This window comes from Thunnus albacares, chromosome 20 (assembly GCF_914725855.1).
Source record: "Thunnus albacares chromosome 20, fThuAlb1.1, whole genome shotgun sequence".
Classification (NCBI taxonomy): Eukaryota; Metazoa; Chordata; class Actinopteri; order Scombriformes; family Scombridae; genus Thunnus; species Thunnus albacares.
The window spans coordinates 18,788,408-18,807,969 of NC_058125.1; the positions used below are offsets into that span (position 1 = coordinate 18,788,408).

The window sequence follows — 19,562 nt, forward strand, 5'->3', positions numbered from 1 at the left end:
TTGTTTCTTTAAGTTTAAATCATTTTTGGCACCATGATGCATACATCATTATGGATTTATGGGTTGTGACTGGTGGCTTTTTATCATAATGGTCTGGAGCTATAAATGTCAATTAATTGCAAATAAATAGATTTTGGTGCATATGATCTACAGGTCTACCTAAGTTCTTATTTATGGCTTACTATCTGTAAAACATTAACAAATTATTAAAGATTAACTGGTTAGTTATTATAAAACTACACCTATTATTTGTAGTACAGTAGGTACTATTGGAAAGGATATCTGTGCACACAAGTACAATACATATTAATAAGTATGTAAGTAAGTAAGTAAATGCATATTAATATAAAAAAGACAACATCTTTCCAGTCAAGAATGAAGAGAATTAGAGACACGGCTTCAGTTATTAATGACATTTGATGGGAAACACTTTTGTTGTCACAGTGAAATGTTGCAGTTTCTGGCAGATCACTGAAGTCGTGCACATCAGCAGAGCAGCACAATGAAGACAATACGGGCTCTTTATAATCTGACAAACTCTTACTCTCAGACATATAAACTGCATGTTATGCTTTGCTCCTACCTGCCTCACACTGCAGCTGAATAGGCACGTGCACAGATAAACCTCAAAGGGGGCTTCAGCACCTGCCCGTTTGGCCTCCTAGAGAGAAAGTGCCTTTTTTCTGGGGTGTTTTTTCTAAATAAATAAATAAATTCCTGTTATTCCTGCTACATCCAGCTTGACACAACAATATACTCAGTACCTCGTCTTGTTTCTGAGTGTAGCTGACAGAGAATTTATATTAATAATGTTAGGGTTAATGGTTTACTGCAGAACTCAGTAGCGTGGAACTAACATTCGGAGGGGGATTATTATTGTCATTGCACATCCCATGCAAAGCGGGTATGGATACTGTCATGTAACACATTTCTCCAAATTGTTTAGTTATAAAGTTGTGGAAAATGTTTGCATCTTTATCCTCCACAAGCTACAAGATAACGACGATATGATACACTTAAGAAATACGACGAAATTAAGGATGTTTCCCTCCTTCTGTAACAAGCAACCAATGAGGTGCGTTCAATGTTAGTTAAGTTAATCTGAGTTTCTAGCGTCAAATTGACCAGCATTAACTAAAGTCAGCAGTTGCCATTGTGTTTGTGTTGTTAATGTCAGACATTAAAGTAACGCCTAACGTACAGTAAACATACATATTTCCTTTCTTTGTATTTTATGTGTTATTTTTGCTCAACAGGTGAATGTGTGTATAAGGACAGTGAATGCAGCTACATTACCTGATTGTTGAATGTTAACTTTTTACTAATTGTTATTATATATTTAGGCAAATAGGCAAGTTCAAGCACTTTTTTCAGTATTTTTGAAGGGAGGGAGGGATCAAGGACAGTTAACTGTTCTGTAAAATCTTTTATAGACCAGTGTCTAATACGCCTTATCTAAAGCTTATGTGCTGCTTTTTAGAATTGTGGCTTAAATGCATGATGTCTTCCAAGCCTCAGTATTATGATAATGATATATGAATTATATTAAACTAATTCGTTGGCTCATAGTAATAGTATCTTAGCCATACGATATCAGCATCTTCTTATTGCCTGTTATTACTGAAGCAATTATGCCTTCTATGGAGAGTTGGTAAGAGATGAATATGGAGGTGAGAGAGGCAGCCAGAGGAAGTGCATTTTTGTCAGCAGTATTAAGCTGAGCTTTTGCTAGTGAGGATGTCAGTCAGAGGGCTACAGTTGGTAAGAGTTGGGCTGGTTAACATGTGAGGAGAATCTACTGAAAATACACTTCATTTCTTTGCATTTATCATTAATTAACATGTCATGTAGCAGCGTTTGAACCAACCTCAGTCATGGGTTTGTTTTAATGACATACATTTTAATATCCCTATTACAGTGCTGCAAAAGTAGTCATTCCAGGAATATATTTATTTAATTATTTGCAAAAATCGCCTTTTATGAATTTGGGCCCCTGCCCCTCTAACATCCTCTGCACGTCCCTGCAGCCGTGTTCATTGGTTTCTGCCCTGCATGACCCCAGTTCCTCCTGTTCTAGTCTTTTATTACCAGACCTGATGATGGCGTGTCTTTTCCGGTGCATTTTGTTTATCGTGTGATACTGTTGTAATTTTTGTCCAGCTTTTACCTTATTATTTGTCTGCCAGCCATTACCTCAGTTGTCATTCCTCATACTCCCCCCTCGCCTTGCACTTGTCCTCAGAGTTTCCCGCCTCCCATCATCACCTGACCTTCACGCCCACCTTCACGCTCATCCATCCCATATATCTTAGCCATAGGATGTAGCCTCTGTTCTTGTTTGCCTGCCTGCTCCTTCTTTGGATTTGTTTTCCTCCTTCCGCTGCTGACCCCTACCTATGAATCAAGACCAAGTAAACATCATCTAAATCCTACCTGCTCTGAGTCTTGTTTTTAGTCCAAACAGCACCTAACAGAAACGTTACAACTGCAGGGTTTGCCCTGGCGGTTTTATTGTTCTTCTTACTAAATCCTGCACTGTTGCTTGGATTAATTAGGAAGATCTATTCTGCCAAATGAAAGTGTGAAACAATTTATGCAGTACATGGTCCTGTATCCTCTAATGTAAGTGTTGCTAACAGAAATGTTAATGCACACCATCAGCAAAAGTACTTAAAGGTATTTGGCTAGAAAAACTGTTCATTCGACCGCAGTGGCGCCTGACGTCATGTTATATTTACTTCTTGAAATGAGAGAAAGTCGATATGATCTTAAAGGAAGTTGTATGTTCAGGAACACCAGGACAAATTTGAAAAAAAAAACAGATGTATGAATTTATGGAGCAAACTTGAGGATAAATAAAAAATGTGTAAAACAATCATTGTGTTTAAGAAAATGTTAGAAGAAAGTACAAGAATATGGTGTTTATAGACATTACATTGTTAAGTAAAACAGTCTGTTTAAAGATGTTTCCACTTATTAATTGATCTATTTTATTTTAATGCTGCTCTACTTTAATTGTATGAGTATGAAGTAGAGAATAGAATGAAGTACTTGGTGTCTTGGTGAATGAACAATGGTAGGCATAATAAACTTTGGCTTCAGCCGACACCTTTGTGGTCTTATTTAAGAGGATTTGTTGACTGTTTTTGTTAAATGTGCTTTTTCGGTATGTTTTTCCGGTTTGACAACATTTACATTTTTCTTTATGTGCTGCAGACTGAAATAAAGATTGATGATGATGATTTCAGCTCACTATACTGTACAGTAAGTGACTTTATAACAAACTGTAGCCCTCTGCAAGCAATCCAACACAGTTTCAGGATGCATCATTAGTAATGTCCTTTAACTTCATCAGTATTTGAAAACCCTTTTAGAGGTTAAAACACTTGAACGCATACTGTTGTTAAACTTACAGTTACATTTAGTTTTTGATAACAGAACACTGCAGAAAACATGGGACGTCTACAATAAATCTTACGTATTACTGCTTATTTCCTTATTCTTAAGTTTCTCTTCTGTACCGCTGCATCACACACACACACACACACACACACACGACACGCCACGGCACGGCCTGACAAGTGAACTCATGTGTTTCTGCTTCATCAAAGCCAGTATAACTCCTTTTAGATATTTATTTTTCACTTTTATTTACGCAGTGAAAAGTTGCTGAGCATGTACACTTTACACCTTCCTTCGCTCTCATTAAATTACACACACTGCTTCTGATGTTGCTGCTGCTGCTGACACCAAGCAGCGGGAGGTTAACTGCCTTGCTCAAGGGGTCCTTGGGGGCAAGGAAGCAGGAGAGAGTCTTTCACATACTGCATTATACAGTAAACATTACAGTAAACAAGCAGAGCCTGGATCCGCAGTGCTGCAACGATTATTACGACTATTCTAATAATTGATTAATCATCGGGAATCTTTTATGGAAAATTGCAAAACATTCACTGGTTTCAGCATCTTGAATGTTGGATTCGATTAAATATCTTTAGGTTTTGGACTCGGACAAAACAAGCAATTTGAAGATGTCATCTTGTGCTCTGAGAAAATGTGATTTCTAACTGTTCAGCATTTAACATTTTTACATTGTAGAAACAAATTAATCAATAATTAAAAAATGATCTTTAGTTGCAGTCATACTGCTAATACAGCAAGTCTGTCCTAAACCAGAACCCCTTATTCTTCACTTCAAACTTGCCACCAGCTACACGCCAACACACACACACACACACACACACACACACACACACACACACACTCGGAAGCGTTATTCGTTATTATTGAAATTATATAAGCAAACATGTGTACAAATGAACACACACACACAAACAGAAATACACAGAAAAATAGCCGACAAGCATCTAAATAGTTTAACATTCCCTCAGTTTATCCTCACTCATCTGTATCCTGATAAACATCCTCTCTTCTCTGTGTGTGTGTGTGTGTGTGTGTGTTTATGCATGTGTGTGTACATGCGTGTGTGTGTGCCCTTGAAGTGGCCCACTTCTCTCCCCCCTCCCCGCTGAAGCTGCTTTACATGCCTTTGTTGAGGCATTTTCTTCATTTCAAAAATAAACTTTATGTCCTTCACTGTGTCTTTTCATCTCTCCCTCCTCTCTCTCTCTTACCTTATTTGACTCTTTAATTCCATTGTGTCTCCCAGCAGCATCCCCTTTATTCTTCGCTTAACTTTTTCCATACTGTACACTCCTCATCACTCTTTCTTCCCCTCTGCTCTCTTCAACTCTCCCTAGGCTTCTGCCCCATCACCCCCTCCTCCTCAGCTTCCTCCAGCCTCCCTCTCCTCTCCTCTTCCCTCTCTCTCTCTCTCTCTCTCTCCTTCTCCCTCTCTCTCTCTCTTTCAAGCCAGTAGTCAAGAGGCATTTATGTGTGTGTGTGTGTGTGTGTGTGCTTGTGTGTGTGTAGGTATGTTTGTGCCAGCTGGAAGTCTTGGGAGGAGGGAAGATTGTAATTGTGTGTGTGTGTGTGTGTGTGTAAAGAGAGAGAGAGATGCAGCAGTAGCAGCGCAGTGTAAGCATCTCCACACACAGACTGGACGTCCATACTGAGGCCAGACCGGCAGCAGTGCCAAAACCCACCGAAACACGCAAACACCCGTTAATATGGCGCTAATCTCATCCCTGTCGCGCTTAAATATCACTTTACTGCAGTGTGAGAGGGGGTACGTGAGCAGTGGGTGCAGGCAAGTGTGTGTCAGCATTGTGCATGACGTGGAAACCACTATAATATAAATATAGCATATCCTAAGCTGCTTAAAAGTATGTGTTAATGGTAAGTGGCGAGTAATACTCTAATGCATGAACGCAAATCACAAAATGCTACACTGGAAAGACAAAATCATCAACTTTTTAAATATCCTCAGTATGCAAGCATGAACAGAAATAGAGATACAACTTCTGTCACTGCGATAATTCTGGCAGAGCACTCCAATCATGCATTTTTATTTGTAAATAACTGTTTTTGTCTATTTTTAACAATGCAGTCAAAAGGTATTAGGACAGTGACATATTTCTTCGCTGTGTTGGCTCCGTACGCATCGGATTTAAAAATGAAACAATGACTATGAGATTAAAATGCAGATTTTTCAGCTTTAATGTGAGGGTGTTTACATCCACAACAGATCAACACTGTAGAAATTGTATTTAGGGGATCAAAAGTAATTGGACAAGTTACAGTAGCATAAAACTGAAGTCTCTGATACAAATACATGAGCAGACACTTTCTGTGATGCTCTGCAGGCCTGCACTGCAGCTATCTTTGCTTCTGTATTGTTTTGAGGGTGTTTTTTTTGCTTTCAGTCTGGTTTCAGTGAGTGTAAAAGAAAACATCTGCATTCACTAAACTGGATCCAAAAACAGTGCTGTTTAAATTTTTTCTAGGAAATAAAATTGCTAATTAAAAAATGTCAAAAACTATTTGACTTTTTCAACCACTTTTGTGAAAATTCATTTGGTCAAGTGAAAATAGTTGACCCATGGCGGTAGATTGAGGTCAATTGACTGACTTGGCCAGTCAAAACCGCCACACGGTCCTAAAAAACTCCATGAAAAACATGTCGCTGTCCGAATACTTTCTGACTACCCTGAATTTGTGTTTGTACGTGTTTTTCCGACTGACCTGCAGAGCGCTGTTGAGGAAGCAGCTGTTCTGTCCCGGCTCGTTGCTCAGGCCTTTGCTGGGTGCGATAGAGGTCATGGTTCTCGGGGTCACCAGCCCCTGCACCCCGCCTACTGCTCCGCCACCCGATGCAAAGTAGTTCCTCTTCCACGACATCACTACCTGGACGCCCCCGTTTTCACGGCAAGGCGGGGAAGGGGTGGGGCAGCAGACAAAGCGACGGCCTCTATGTCACTCCCATGAGAGAGAAAGAGGGAGAATGAGAGAAAAGCGGAGGAGGAGGAGGAAATGGAGGGAGGAAGAGGACGGAGGCGGCGGCGGTAGATGCGGTGTGTCTTGGATGGGAATTTGGCACCCATACAACCCTCCCCTTCTCCAGCCGTGTTTCACTTTAGAATCTGTCCACTTGCTGGAGCCAGTGTTGGCTTTTTTGTTTTTTCTTTTTTTTAGCTCCTTGGATTTAACAGTTTGTGTTTAAGGACATGAGAGTGTGTCCAAAGCGTCCTTTGGCAGATTCTGTCAGATGTTGATTAGGCAGCACAGCTGCTCCCATGCAGGGACTCCTTCGATGCTCTCTTCTCTTTTTACTTCGCCTGAAAGACACAAAGACCAACCTGTTAGGCCTCCTCACACAAAACAGCTAGCCAGGTCTACCTTAATAAAAACTAAATAAAGAGTAACTGAACACCACCTGAAAATCTAGTTTTTGCTGACCTCCAGTGGTTTCACTTTTCACCTTGCTGCAGTGATGTACAGGTGTACTCCAGGACGCCATGACATCACTGTTGGGTGCGGTTACATGTGCAACACTGACCACATCCAACCACCACCACCAGCCGGGTATGGTCAGATGTGAAACAAGCTTGAAACAGGGCAGCAAAACACTGCTTTTCAGTCTGGTGTTAAGTCACTCTTTAAATGCATACAATGCTAACTGTCTATTCTGCATGACTGTGTGTGGAGAGTTCAGTTAATTGTAGAATAGAAACTCTAAATGCTAGGTTGATTAATGATGAAGATTTTAAGGTGGTTTAAGTGGACAAAAAATGTTGATAGCAGGCAGGTTCAGCTCTATAGTGTTAGCTACCTAACTGTAGGTGCTACTGACCTAGCATAGCTCAAAAATTTGGTTTATTTTCAAATGTGTGTAGGAGACAGGGACATCGTTACATTTTAAATATCTTTACATTGCCTTTAAGGTTTGATGCAAACCAATATAAACCTGCATTAATCAATAAGTCTTGCTGTATATGTAGTGTGAAAGGGCGGCTTTTGTTGTAGTTCTAAAATGACACCCAAATCTGCAGCATTATGTAGCCTTCTAGCCTTTTAGCAAATTGTTTTGGTTTTATGACACATTTATTGTATCGTTCAGTCTCTCAACAATTTTAATTTATGCAAACAACCTCTAATAAACTCACGACCTGCCCAGCATCAAACAGCAGACAGAGAAAATTACCGACTAGCTGGTTAAGACAGTTTAACGTCTAGCAGATGAAGTGCCAGATATTTTTCTCAGGAGTTTATGGAGACCAAACCAGAGTTCAAAGGAGGACGAATCTGGTCTTACATTTATCAAGTGGATACAAACATGACAGCATATAAATGATAATGTTGCTCTGTGTCTGCTGGATATTTAAGCAGGCAAATGTTTGGTAACACATTAGCCATGACAAGCTAAGGTAGTGGCTGTGTATTTGTCAGCTTGTTGTGATGTTCCTCTGCCCCCTAATGGCCAAAACTTATTTAAACGTATCATTTCATTGCTTTTGCACCATGAATCATGTAAATCATCACATGAACATGTGTTAGTCGGGGTAACATTGCATCAGTGGAATTATGAGACAGGGACCGCTTGGTGAAATCTGTTATGTCATTTCATAGTCAGTACTTAGGGACATTATCTGGAGCTTATGCTGGTTCAAGCATCACTGTGTGTGCACAGCTTCTGAATGTGAGTGCGTGTGGGGGAGACTGAGAAAAAAGAGGCAGTCTGTGTGTGTGTGTGTGTGTGTTTCTGTTTGTCACCCTACAGTATGTGTGTGTGGGTGTGTGTACATGAAGTTGCATAACACCACAGGGCAGTAGCGAACAGATCCGCAGTGCCCCCTCCACTCTCCCTCTCTTCCTTCCCCTATAGCTTCCCTACTTTTGGCAAAGCTCCCTCGCCTGGTTGCCGGGCTGCGTTGCCGGCACAGCACCCCCCTTTGGCGAAAGGCCAGAGGGCACAGGGATGCTGCGGCGAGCAGGCAAGCAGCGTGGGTTGTCGCTATGGCGATGGCCACATGGGATTGGGGTGGCGAGATGAGGTGATGAGGGGGTGGGATGGAGGTAGGGTGGGACGTCGTGACAAGGATGGCAAGCGAAATGCATCAGAGCGAAAATGGACGGAAACATTATGCAACTGTTAGATGGCAACGTTGCAAAGTCAGTGCACATCCCATCTATCTCTTTATCTATCTATCTATCTATCTATCTATCTATCTATCTATCTATCTATCTATCTATCTATCTGTCTATCCATCCATCCATTCATCTATCCATCTACATGACAAAAGCAGAAATCCACATTTGATACACTCATCCATAAACAAACAAATCCAAATTGCCAGAGGATTTATAAAGGGATTTGGCTGGCATGCCCCTGTGTGCCATTTTTCCTCTACAGAACAGCATCCTGAGCTTCTGTCTCAGCATACAGTGTGTGTGTGTGTGTGCGAGTGATTGTGTGTGTGTGTGTGTGTGTCTCCCGCTGAGCCCGTGTGGAGTGTGTGATCACACATCCTCTCTCTGACTGCACCCTACAGCCACACACAACCGACATCGCTCTGGCAAGCCCTCACACAAGCACTATTTATGTGGCCTGTGTGTGTATATGTGTGTGTGTGTGTGTGTGAGTGTGTGTGTGTCTGTCTACATCTTCGGCTAGTTACCATGGAAATAGGCCAAGCAGCAGGCACGCGGGGGAAAAGCCGAACCATGTGATTTAACTGAGAGACACACTGTGCCGCACTGGTTGAGAAAGCACACATATACACACACACACACACACACGCAGACAAACACACACAGAGACACAGGGGGCTGGCTAGTGATGATGATGTGTATTGATGGTGGAGAGTTCCTGGAAGCCAGATTGAGTCAAGGCACAAGTCAATCAAACTCTCTGACCCTGCGCTGGCAGGCATAAGGAAACCAGGACCTGTGGTCGCAGCCCAGACAGCGAACACACATGGAAGACATTTTCCACATGTGATGTTGAGGTGAGGACACTGGTTGTACATCCAGGCACAGACACAGTACGTGTGTGTGTGTGTGTGTGTGTGTCTTCATCTAACCCTGTGAAAATCATTCCTAGCTTGACTTGGAGCGTGAGGAGTGAGGTCCCGGACTTCTTCCAGGGTTAGGATGTGAATTTAGGATCAAGAGTGCAATCAGGAGCCAGTTTAGGTTATATTTAAAGGGTCAGTACACCCAATTTACAAAAAATACTTCTTAAAAGTCTTATTTAGTCTTGCTATATTTGTCTGTAGGTTTTCTGCTGCCACCCCAGTACAATGGAGTTGAATGGAATTAAGTTTTTGGTGCTCACAGCTTTGAAAAATGACATTTGTGAAACAATGTCATGTTGTTGTTATTCTGGATAATCCACAGATAGATAGAAAAGTTTTTTATTGGAACTACTTTCTCCTGAAGAAATAGTCCCTGTAAAAACTGCTGGTGATTTTTTTAAATGTCACTTTCACAGCTGTGAGCACAACAAATGAAAGTGTCTTCACCTTTATTGTATCAGGCAGAGGCAGATATTTCAAAACCTAGTGTAAGCAGAGCCAAAACTATCCACATGGCTAGATATCACTAGAAGTAAGTGAAGAAATCTGATTTCTTTTTTATTTGAATGAACCGACCTTTTAACCTCTTCCAACTCCACAGACATTTGGCAGGTTCATCACTGAAGACCAGCATTGTTCAAACCCACTGAACATTACTGTATATTCAAATGAAGGTCTTAAGGTTACTGAAGAAGCCAGACAGGTTAGACTGAACTATAAGGACATATACTGTATAAAATATATAATAGTGTAGTGGTTTAATACACTGAGTGACCAACTTATTCACATATATAACTGGAAGGAGCAAAATAGCAGAAATACCTTACAATACTATGCTATTCATAGAAATGACACTGCAAACTGCAACAATGACCACAGTTGACACAATAATTAAAGGCTGATGATAATCTATATTTTTCTTCTCATAAAAAGGCCAAAACTTACTAATAAGTATTCTCTGTTTAGTCAAAGCCTGACATATATTATTCCTCTGTGCCACAGAGCTCCATTGTTTTCCCAGAAATGACTAAAAACACGTCAGTGAGCCACTGGGTGACATGCTCCATCATTACCATTAACACAAGCACATTGTTTACTTTGATTCAATTACACAACCACTGTCCTGTTGCTGTAAATACTCACTAAAGCACCAGATGTGTATCAATCCACCACTGAAAATAGTCCCTAACAAATGAACAAGTTACTCCCGTTTGAGTAATATTTGCTAAAAACTACAGGAAATGACATTTTAAATTGAAACTATGTATTTGTGACCCTTCTTTAAAGATTTACGTCTTCTACAGGAACCAATGGGATTTGTGATGGAATAAGCAGATATAGAAAGTACATGGGATGTCAAAAGGTGTGGAAAAAAAGTTTTAAAAGACGTAATGAAACATATTGATTCAGACTCAGATAGGTTAGGTGTAAAGTACGTTAAGTCAAACTTCAAAGGGATGGGTTTGGACGTTAAAATGATCTTTTTCGGTTTGTATCTAAATGGATGTGTGTGTCAGTACGACGGGAGATGATTACTCGTGGATCGATAGGAGCCAGTGAGGGCACAGCTGGGAGCATTGAGGACAGACAGCTGTTTTCATGGTGCGACTTTACTGTCACTACTGCTGCTACGACTAATACTGCAACTCTTACAACTACTAGTGTCGCAAATACTGATGCTACTTTTACACCTGCGCTATTGCGACTATTTCTTCTACGACTCATCTCGCCGCCGGTTCTGTGGTGACAATTACTACATAGATATTATTACATCAGTTACTCTTTCTTCCTCCTCGGTGTCACAGTGCGTCACAGTGCACCGGGGATCCAACAGGCATCATGCCATCCTTCAGATGCTGTCCTCGGTTCAACTCCTGCAAACCTCTGAAGTTCTGTGTGTGTGTGTCGCTTGATGAGCTCAGAGAAAAGGAGAGACGGAGGAGTGAGTAAGGAGACGAGGGAGGGAGGAAGGAAAACAGATGGGATGAGAAATGGGACAGGGAACAGTGGGAAGGGGAGAGGAAGATTAAAAAAATATAGGCTGAGAAATAACAAACAAAAAGGAAAAGAAACATTTGTTTTGAGGAATCAGAATCAGAACCAGGTTCTTTGTCATTTCTCAGCCTTTTTTTTTTTTTTTTTATCTTTCTCGCCCCTCCCCACTGTTCCCTGTCCCATTTCTCATCCCATCTTTAATTTCCACCGTCACTATCACACCAACTGCTTTCCTCCCTCCCTCGTCTCCTTACTCACTCTTCCATCTCTCCTTTTCTCTGAGCTCATCAAGCAACACGCAGAACTTCAAAGGTTTGCAGGAGTTGAACCGAGGACAGAATCTGAAGGATGGCGTGATGCCTGTTTGATCCCACGGTGCACTGTGACGCTTCTTCTCTGATCCACATTGAATGAATGTAAACATTCTGCACAAACATCCGTCCATCATTCTGTCGCTCCATCAGATCCACATTGGAGAGGAACAGCGCTACATATGAAACAGGGATCAAGCGTTCTTCCCATTTTACTCTCCTAATCTGAGTCCCGTTACTTATTTTTCATGTTGTTTACTATCTTTCTCTTCACTCTCTCACTCATTTCTCACAATTTTCTTTCCATTTCTGTGTTTTGAACGGAGCATTGATGGGGGTGTTTTAGTGATAAATTCTTAAAATTGAGGTCATTTTATTTTTCGTTGATGTTGGTTTTACCGTGAGGCTGTTTCACTGTGGTCTGTATTTTCAAAAAGATTTAGGTAGCACCTCCTCTACATCAAGTGAAGGGTTTCATGCTGAATTATGCTGTTAATGTTTTTAAGTTAAGTCATGTTAAAGTTTTTGAGGTACCGACAATTCTCTAAATCAGACTTTTTGGCTTGTGACCCTTTAAAGTGAACCAATGTATACTCATGACCCCATGTTAAGGGTCTATCAGTGTTTAAATAGTTTTTAGAGGCCTGAAGAGGTCAAATGATCCTGTATTTCACAATAAAAACAAAGTTTAAAGAAAACATGAAGATAATCTGTGTAGAAAAAATATGTTCTTGTTTCCTATTTCAGTAATAATCCCACCACTCCCTCAGAGTTATCTTGCAGCACCATGGGGGCTCTGAGCCCAACGTTAGGAACCAAGGTCCTGAAATACACTACACGGCCAAAAGTATGTGGACATCCAAACAAAGCATGTAGACACTAGAACGTTACACCCATCTCATTCCAAAACCACAACAGCCTCCTCTGGAAGACTTTCCATAAGACTTTTGAACCTGGCTGCAAGGTTTCACTCCCAATAAGCAAAAACAACATTAGGGAGGTCAGACACTGATGTTAGTCATCCCAAAGATGCTGGATGGGGTTGAGGTCAGGGATCTGCACAGGCCAGTCAAGGCCTTCCAAACATAACCACTTCTTTATGGAGCTTTCTTTTTGCATGGGCGGACTGTTGTGTTGAAATAGGAAAGGACCTACACCAAACTGTTGCCACAAACTTGAAAGCCACTAAATATATTATTAATATCACCACTGAATGTTGTAGCATTAGTATTTCCCTTAATTATAACTAATGGATTCAGCCCAAAAACAACCCTGGACCAAAAGCACACAAAAGTATTTGGGCAGGCATGTCCACATACTTTTGGCCATGTAGTATATGTCCAACATTTAAAATATGATCACCTGGAAAGGTCACAAATTTCTCTGTTTTTATCTTCAGACACTGTGTTTCCAAAATTATCTACAGTAACACAAAGGATCAGCATCGTGCCCACTTCTCATTAGGTTTTTTCTCTACTGGTTGCTGCTTTGTTCTCCATTTTATGATCCTATTTATTCCCCAACTGAGGAGAATTCATTTTGAAATTCAAAACTGGTCTCAGAATTGGATGGAAATAAAACTAATGACACTGTTTTGGAATTTGAATTCACTGTCACTGTCTTTCTCTTTCTCTCCCTTTCTCTCTCTCTCTGCTGTGGGTCAGTGTGGCTCGGTGACAGTGACACCAGTGTCAAGCAAGCTGAACAAAGAGCTGATACTGTCCCCGAGGACAATAGCCTGTCCCTCACACCGTCTCCCTCCCTCTAAAGCAAACATGAAGACTAGAAGTATTATTTATACATCCCTGTAAAAGTCTTGATCTTTCTCTTCTCTCTCCTCGACTGCACTTTCCTCCCCTCCTTCCCATTCACTTCATTCCTGCTCTCTGTCTCTCACTTTCTGCCACTGACCTCTATTTTCCATTCTCATTCCCTCCATTTATTCCCCCCATTCATCTCTGTCTCTTTCCTTTCCGTTTCCGAAAAACTTCATTTCACATGCATGTGCTCGCACACACGCGTACACACACACACACACAGTGGTTTCCCTCTAACTGGGTTATGTGTAACTTCAAATAGCTCTAGTTGACAATAGGGAGAGCCCAGAGTTCATCTTCCCCTCTGTGCTTCTCTTTCTCCCTCCGTTTCCCACTTACAATCTCAAGTTATACTGTATTTGTGTGTGTTTCATGTGTGTGTGTGTGTGTGTGAACATACAGTAGGCACACGTGCAGCAGCATGTGTGCGCATGTTGCCAAGACTGACAATTTTTTTTTTTTTTGCAACCTTCAAGGTCATTTCCCTGCTCAGACTGTGTAACATTAAAGTATACATGTGAGAACACACACGCACACACACTCACACACACACATACATGCACGCTATAACCTAGATGCAACCCATTATCACCGTGGCACATGTGCACATCAAATCCTATTAGTAGGAAATATAAAGAGGTGTGAGAGTATTTGCTTAATATTTAGACTGTTACATAACCATCCTTATTTACAATGTATGCTGAGAATCATGCAAGGTTTTTACAGTTCAGGTCAGAGACGGGGAGGAGACGGGGGGGAAACAGGGTTTGCAGGAGATGAAAAGAAAGAGAGAGGAGAGGAGGGGAGAAGAGAGGAGAGGAGAGGAGAGGGAATGGGAGAAGAGAGGAAAGATAAAGAGGAGTAGAGAGAAGAGAAAAGGCAAGGAAAGGAAAGGAAAGGAAAGGAAAGGAAAGGAAAGGAAAGGAAAGGAAAGGAAAGGAAAGGAAAGGAAAGGAAAGGAGAAGAAAGAAGAGAGGAAGAGGGGAAAGAAAAAGAGGACAGGAAAGAAGAAAGGATGAGAGGAGAGGAGAAAGGAGGAGAGGAAAGGAAAGGAGAAGAGAAAAGAAGACAAAAGAGGAGAAGGAGGGAGAGGAAAGGAAAAGAAAATGGAGGGAATTACAGAAAGAAAAAGAGGAGAAGAAAGGAAAGGAAAGGAAAGAAAAAGAAAAGAAAGAAGAAGACAAAAAATAAGAAAGTGGGAGAACAGGGGAAGGGGAAGAAGGAGAGGAAAGAAAAATAAAAAGAAGACAGGAGAGAAGAAAGGAGAAGACAAAAGAAGACAAAAGAGGAGCACAAGGAAGTGGGAAGAAGGAGAGAAAAGGAAGGGAAAAGGGAGGGAATTACAGAAAGATAAAGAGGAGAGGAGAGAAAAAGAAAAGAGGAAAGAAAGGAGAGGAGAAAAGAAGACAAAAGAGGAGAAAGGGAGTGGGAAGAAGGAGAGGAAGGCAAATAGAGAGGGAAGAAGAGAGGAGAGGAGAGGAGAGGAGAGGAGGAATACGTGGGACATCAGATTGAATAACAAACCACATGTCTAAGAGAACCGGTTACAGGAAAAGAGAAAAAGCTCTTCAGCGGATGTTAAAGGTCAAAGCAGACATATGAGCGTGCCTTTCTTTCCCTCTCCTCCGTCTTCATCCTCCTCTGTCGTTTAATCTGCTCTTCTTTATACCTCAACCTCTTATAATCCCACACATGTGGAGCCAACTCTGACCACTGAGGCAGAAAGACTTTAACTGAAATGTCAACAATAGATTAATGCCCTGGGAAAAACCGAGACACAAGCCGGGATCCGTCACACATGACTAGAAAAGGAAGGAATACTCTGAGGAATTAAACCAATTAAGTGAATTCGAGTCAAATTTTAAGTGAATTTAATGGGTTTATCTTCTAAACTGTTCCACCACATGACGGTTTGTCTGCAAATACATGCAATGCGTCAATAAGACCTTGAGATGAGTTGACGGAGGCTGTTTATTTTCATTCTAGGGATATTACTTTCAACAAGTAACTCTAAAATTGCTCTTTATCATGTAAAACCCAAACAATCACATAAAGAATTGGCAAAAAAAAAAAAAAAAAAACTAAAAATAGACTCAAATTCTCCACAGTGATTATCCAAGCCAAGTCAAATCCTGAGGACGGAGATATTCTTCCTCGGCTGTGAGGATGTTCATGTCACGTGTCAAGTTGCCTCGATTGTCCACCACAGAAACGCACGACATCACATAAATCGTCCTGATTGGTTTGAGTATTTAAATAATGACCCCCCCCCCCCCCCCCCCCCCCCTTCCCCCTCCCCCTCCCCCAAAGTAAAATCCCACTGAGAGGGAAGGGGGAAGCCAGGCTTTTTTGGCAGCGTGTTCAACCCGACTGGGGCTGAGGACAAACTATTTTGTAGGTAAAGGTTATGTGAGTTTACCTTCCAGCACATCTCTACTCCTTGTACACACAAAAAGGTTGTGTGACAAGAATACCATTGTGTGACAGGTTATAAAATATGGAAACAACAGTGTATGTAAGGATGTGACATACTAAATATCTGGTGTTTTGAATCTAAAATAGAGAAAATGGTTATTGCCCAGGCAGTCATGTGCACACATACAGCTCAATAAATGCACATTGACCTCATGCTCACATTAAAGGATAAGTTCCCGTTCATACTAGCTATTAAAAATCCATTTGTATTGTGTTTTCAATGCATTCAAAAGTTTATCTGAAGCATAGACTGTATATAAAGATGGACGTAGCAAGGTGTGAGGTCACCCGTTAGTTCACATTGAAGCCCAAAGTTGCAGCTTGTGGTCGGCACTATCTTTTCCGTTTGGAGCCAGGACCTTCCAAATAAGTGGTGTGGCGTGGTTACCCCTGGAAACACACCCTCCTACCTCAGACTGAAGCGAACGCTAGCTTACTGGGAACACCGAGCGGCACACACTTGGCTGAACAGGGCAGGTTACTGAAATATTGCAACAAGACTCAGTGTGAGTTGGGGGAGCCGGGGAGAGCAGCAGGTGAGCGAACTGTCAATCAAAGCTGTCAATCAACGCCCACACGGCAAACATGAAAGCTGCTATAAGCCTTCAAATCTTATTAAGGGAGCAATAATTTCCAAAATGACCACCAGCGCACTTATTAGAGGGCCCGAATTTAGCAATTGAGACCATAATCACTCTTAGAAAAAAACTTTGTATTTCTAGAGAAAAGTTGACGCTTTTTGAATGGGAGTCAATTGGAGCCAGGGACTTTTTGGAGCCGGCATCTAGCAGCCGTCGGCGGCATATTAAACTTTAACGTACCTCCACATTGGTTTCAACCTCAAGCCACAGTTGCTGCTTGAGTTGCATCTGAGGCTTCAGCAGTCTGAATTAGTCAAATCAAGTACAAGTCTTCCGAAGCTACAGTTCCTCTTTGTGTTTCCCCCTGTTGAGCTGCAGTGGACGATAGTAACTTAAAAAGTACTTAAAAGGCTGTAACTCTTACTCAAAACTTCACATAAACATTTGAATACATTTTTTGCATAGAGGAAGGAGTGAAAGCACTTTTTTAGGAAAGGATCTGTTAATGGCACAGTGTTCCTATGGGCTCCTGACACCTTTAACCACAGTATGGAAACTACAGAAAAAGAATACAAAGCAGATATTGCCTCATCTCCAAAAACTAAAACTGAAGGTAAGTCCAACTTAAATGTCAAGGCGACATTTCAGCTCAGTTGGGAGGGTGAAGGTGTGCTACTGTAGCTGTGTGTGTGTGTGTGTGTGTGTGTGTGTGTGTGTGTGTGTGTGTGTGGTGTTGTATTGTGGGGACTCACGATCCATGTAGGGACAGAAAGCTGCTCCACGCAAGGTAAACTGTTCACTTAAGATCTCTGTTAGATTTAGGCTTCAGTTAATATGGTTGTGTTTGAGTTTGGGCACGTGACAGCCATGGTTAAGGTTAGGATAAGCCTCCAAGAGTCACTGTAAAAAAGTAACGTCCTCACACGTGCCCACAAAACAAAAGTGCGTGCCCGCTTAATGATGTGGACTAGGAAAATGAGGGGCTGGCCAGTTTCCTGTTTTCCCCATTTTGTAGGCTATGTATTCACGTGTGTGTGCGCGCGCCTGAGGCAGCAAGAGCTGTGTCACCAACGCTGATGTGACGGTACAGGCCGGCGGTGACGCGTGCCCGGTGAGGGGCCAAAGTCATCAATCACGCGGATCGAAACCGCAACGTTAAATCAATATCGGCCCCCCGGGAGCGATGACAGTGGAGCGTGAATCCGCCTCGGTAAAAAGGCTGTGCGGTCTCTGGGCCATTCATCAACAAGTCCACACAGTCCACCAAACACCGCAACCCGCGCAACCCCAAATCACGCAGCACGGGGCAGCACAGAAGCCACGCGCGCAGTTACGGTATGTAGACGGGACGGCCTGAACAATAACACCTGTAACTGAGAGACACGAACCCCAACTGTGATGCAACCGGGTTGAACTTGAAGAGGGGGGGAGGATGCTGTCGTCCGTATAGCTGCGTAGAAGAAGACTTAGGCTACTGACCCAAGACCACCTGATAACAGACTGAACCTGACAAGATGCAGAGCAACAGAAAGAGAAAGAGCAGCACGAGCATCAATCCCGGGCTCGTGCTGGTGATGATAGTAATGATGATAACGATGGAGATGATAATGATGATGATGATGATGATGATGGAGAAGATGATGACAGCTATCCTCAGAGACTGTCACGAGAACACATCTGGAGAGGACCACATCTGGCCGACACGTTGACTGCCCCCCCCCCCCCCCCCCCCCCCGCCCCCCTCCCACAATAATCACACACACACACACATGCTGATGGTGTACTCTGTCCGGTGTTGTCACATGCGCGTCCCCCCCCCCACCCCCCGCCCCCCCCACTCCGGGTCCCTCGAGCGGTGATGGACCCCATGCAGTGCCCAGTGTGCAGGTTTTTTTACTCACCCCGGGTGCTGTCGCCGCCAGTCTCCGTCCGATCGCGTGTACTACCGTGTGATTTTAACGGGAGAGAGGAGAGGGCGAGCCGTGGGCGCATCCAGCCCCCACCAGCGCCATCCAGCGCTGCGGTCGCGGCACGCCGCTCTCGCGATACCGTGCCATGGTCGCAGCTCTCCGCTCCACCACTTGTGTGACGTAGCGGTTTTGTCAGGCGGCCCGCTTTGCTCAACCCGATGCCGCCGCCTTCTGGGCGCGAGGCGGAAAGAGTGAGAGGGGATGGTGATGATGTCATCCCATGGCTGAGTCGTGTGGCTTTACCTGTTTGTCAGTGAAGGTCCAGGGAAACACACACGAACACACACACACACACACACACACACACACACACACACACGTGCATCTCTTCCATTTTCCCTTTCTATCTCTTCCACTGCTTCTCTCTCTCTCTCTCTCTCTCACACACACACACACACACTCAGTCTCAGTTTGTCACATGTAACCTGCTGTCAGCAACATGCAGAGGACATCTGTATAATTGCTCTTATTGGAGACCCGCCAGCACCAGTTTAGTCACAGCCTGAACACGTTGACTATTCATAGAGCAGGTGAGAGGTCATGGGGACGTTGTTGAGTTTGTCACCGATGGTGTGCAAGAGACATGAACAAGAACTTGCTTTCAAGAACAACTCAAACTTTTTAGGTGCATGTTCAGAAGCATGTTTTTTTGTTGTTGTTGTTGTGAAATGTTTTAGTCTGCATCTTTCATTGATGATGGTTTCATCTTCACCGCCCTCCCAGTGTTGAGATGTTTTTAATACCACTTTAATGAAAGAAAGTGGCATTAGAAATGTGGCAGAGCCTACTAAAATAGTAACATAACAAAGCAGCATAGAAGGCTTTTAATTGTGATAACTACTGCGTGCCCCTTAAGACTGCTAATTTTTGCATTTAAAAAAAGATTTTTATGGCATTTTTTGGCCTTTATTTGATAGGTCAACAGTATAGAGACAGT

General features: G+C 42.5%; 1 protein-coding gene across 4 annotated transcripts in view; it reads right to left on the bottom strand.

Annotated features, from left to right (window-relative positions):
• Positions 1 to 19,219, bottom strand: part of usp54b (ubiquitin specific peptidase 54b) — a 57,751-nt gene extending 38,532 nt beyond the window's left edge. The window contains exons 1-2 of one of the 4 annotated variants that reach the window (XR_006399472.1): positions 18,557 to 19,219; positions 6,145 to 6,737 (exon numbers count right to left, since the gene is read on the bottom strand). Coding sequence is in view for 2 of the 4 variants with exons in the window: in XM_044338059.1 (XP_044193994.1) it covers positions 6,145 to 6,300 (156 nt within the window). In the remaining 2 variants the exon portion in view is untranslated. Of the gene's footprint in view, positions 1 to 4,634; positions 4,718 to 6,144; positions 6,738 to 17,407; positions 18,271 to 18,556 lie in introns of those variants that run through there. The other 3 variants (XM_044338059.1, XM_044338060.1, XM_044338061.1) reach the window with 3 other exon arrangements.
• Between the last annotated feature and the right edge of the window lie 343 nt (positions 19,220 to 19,562).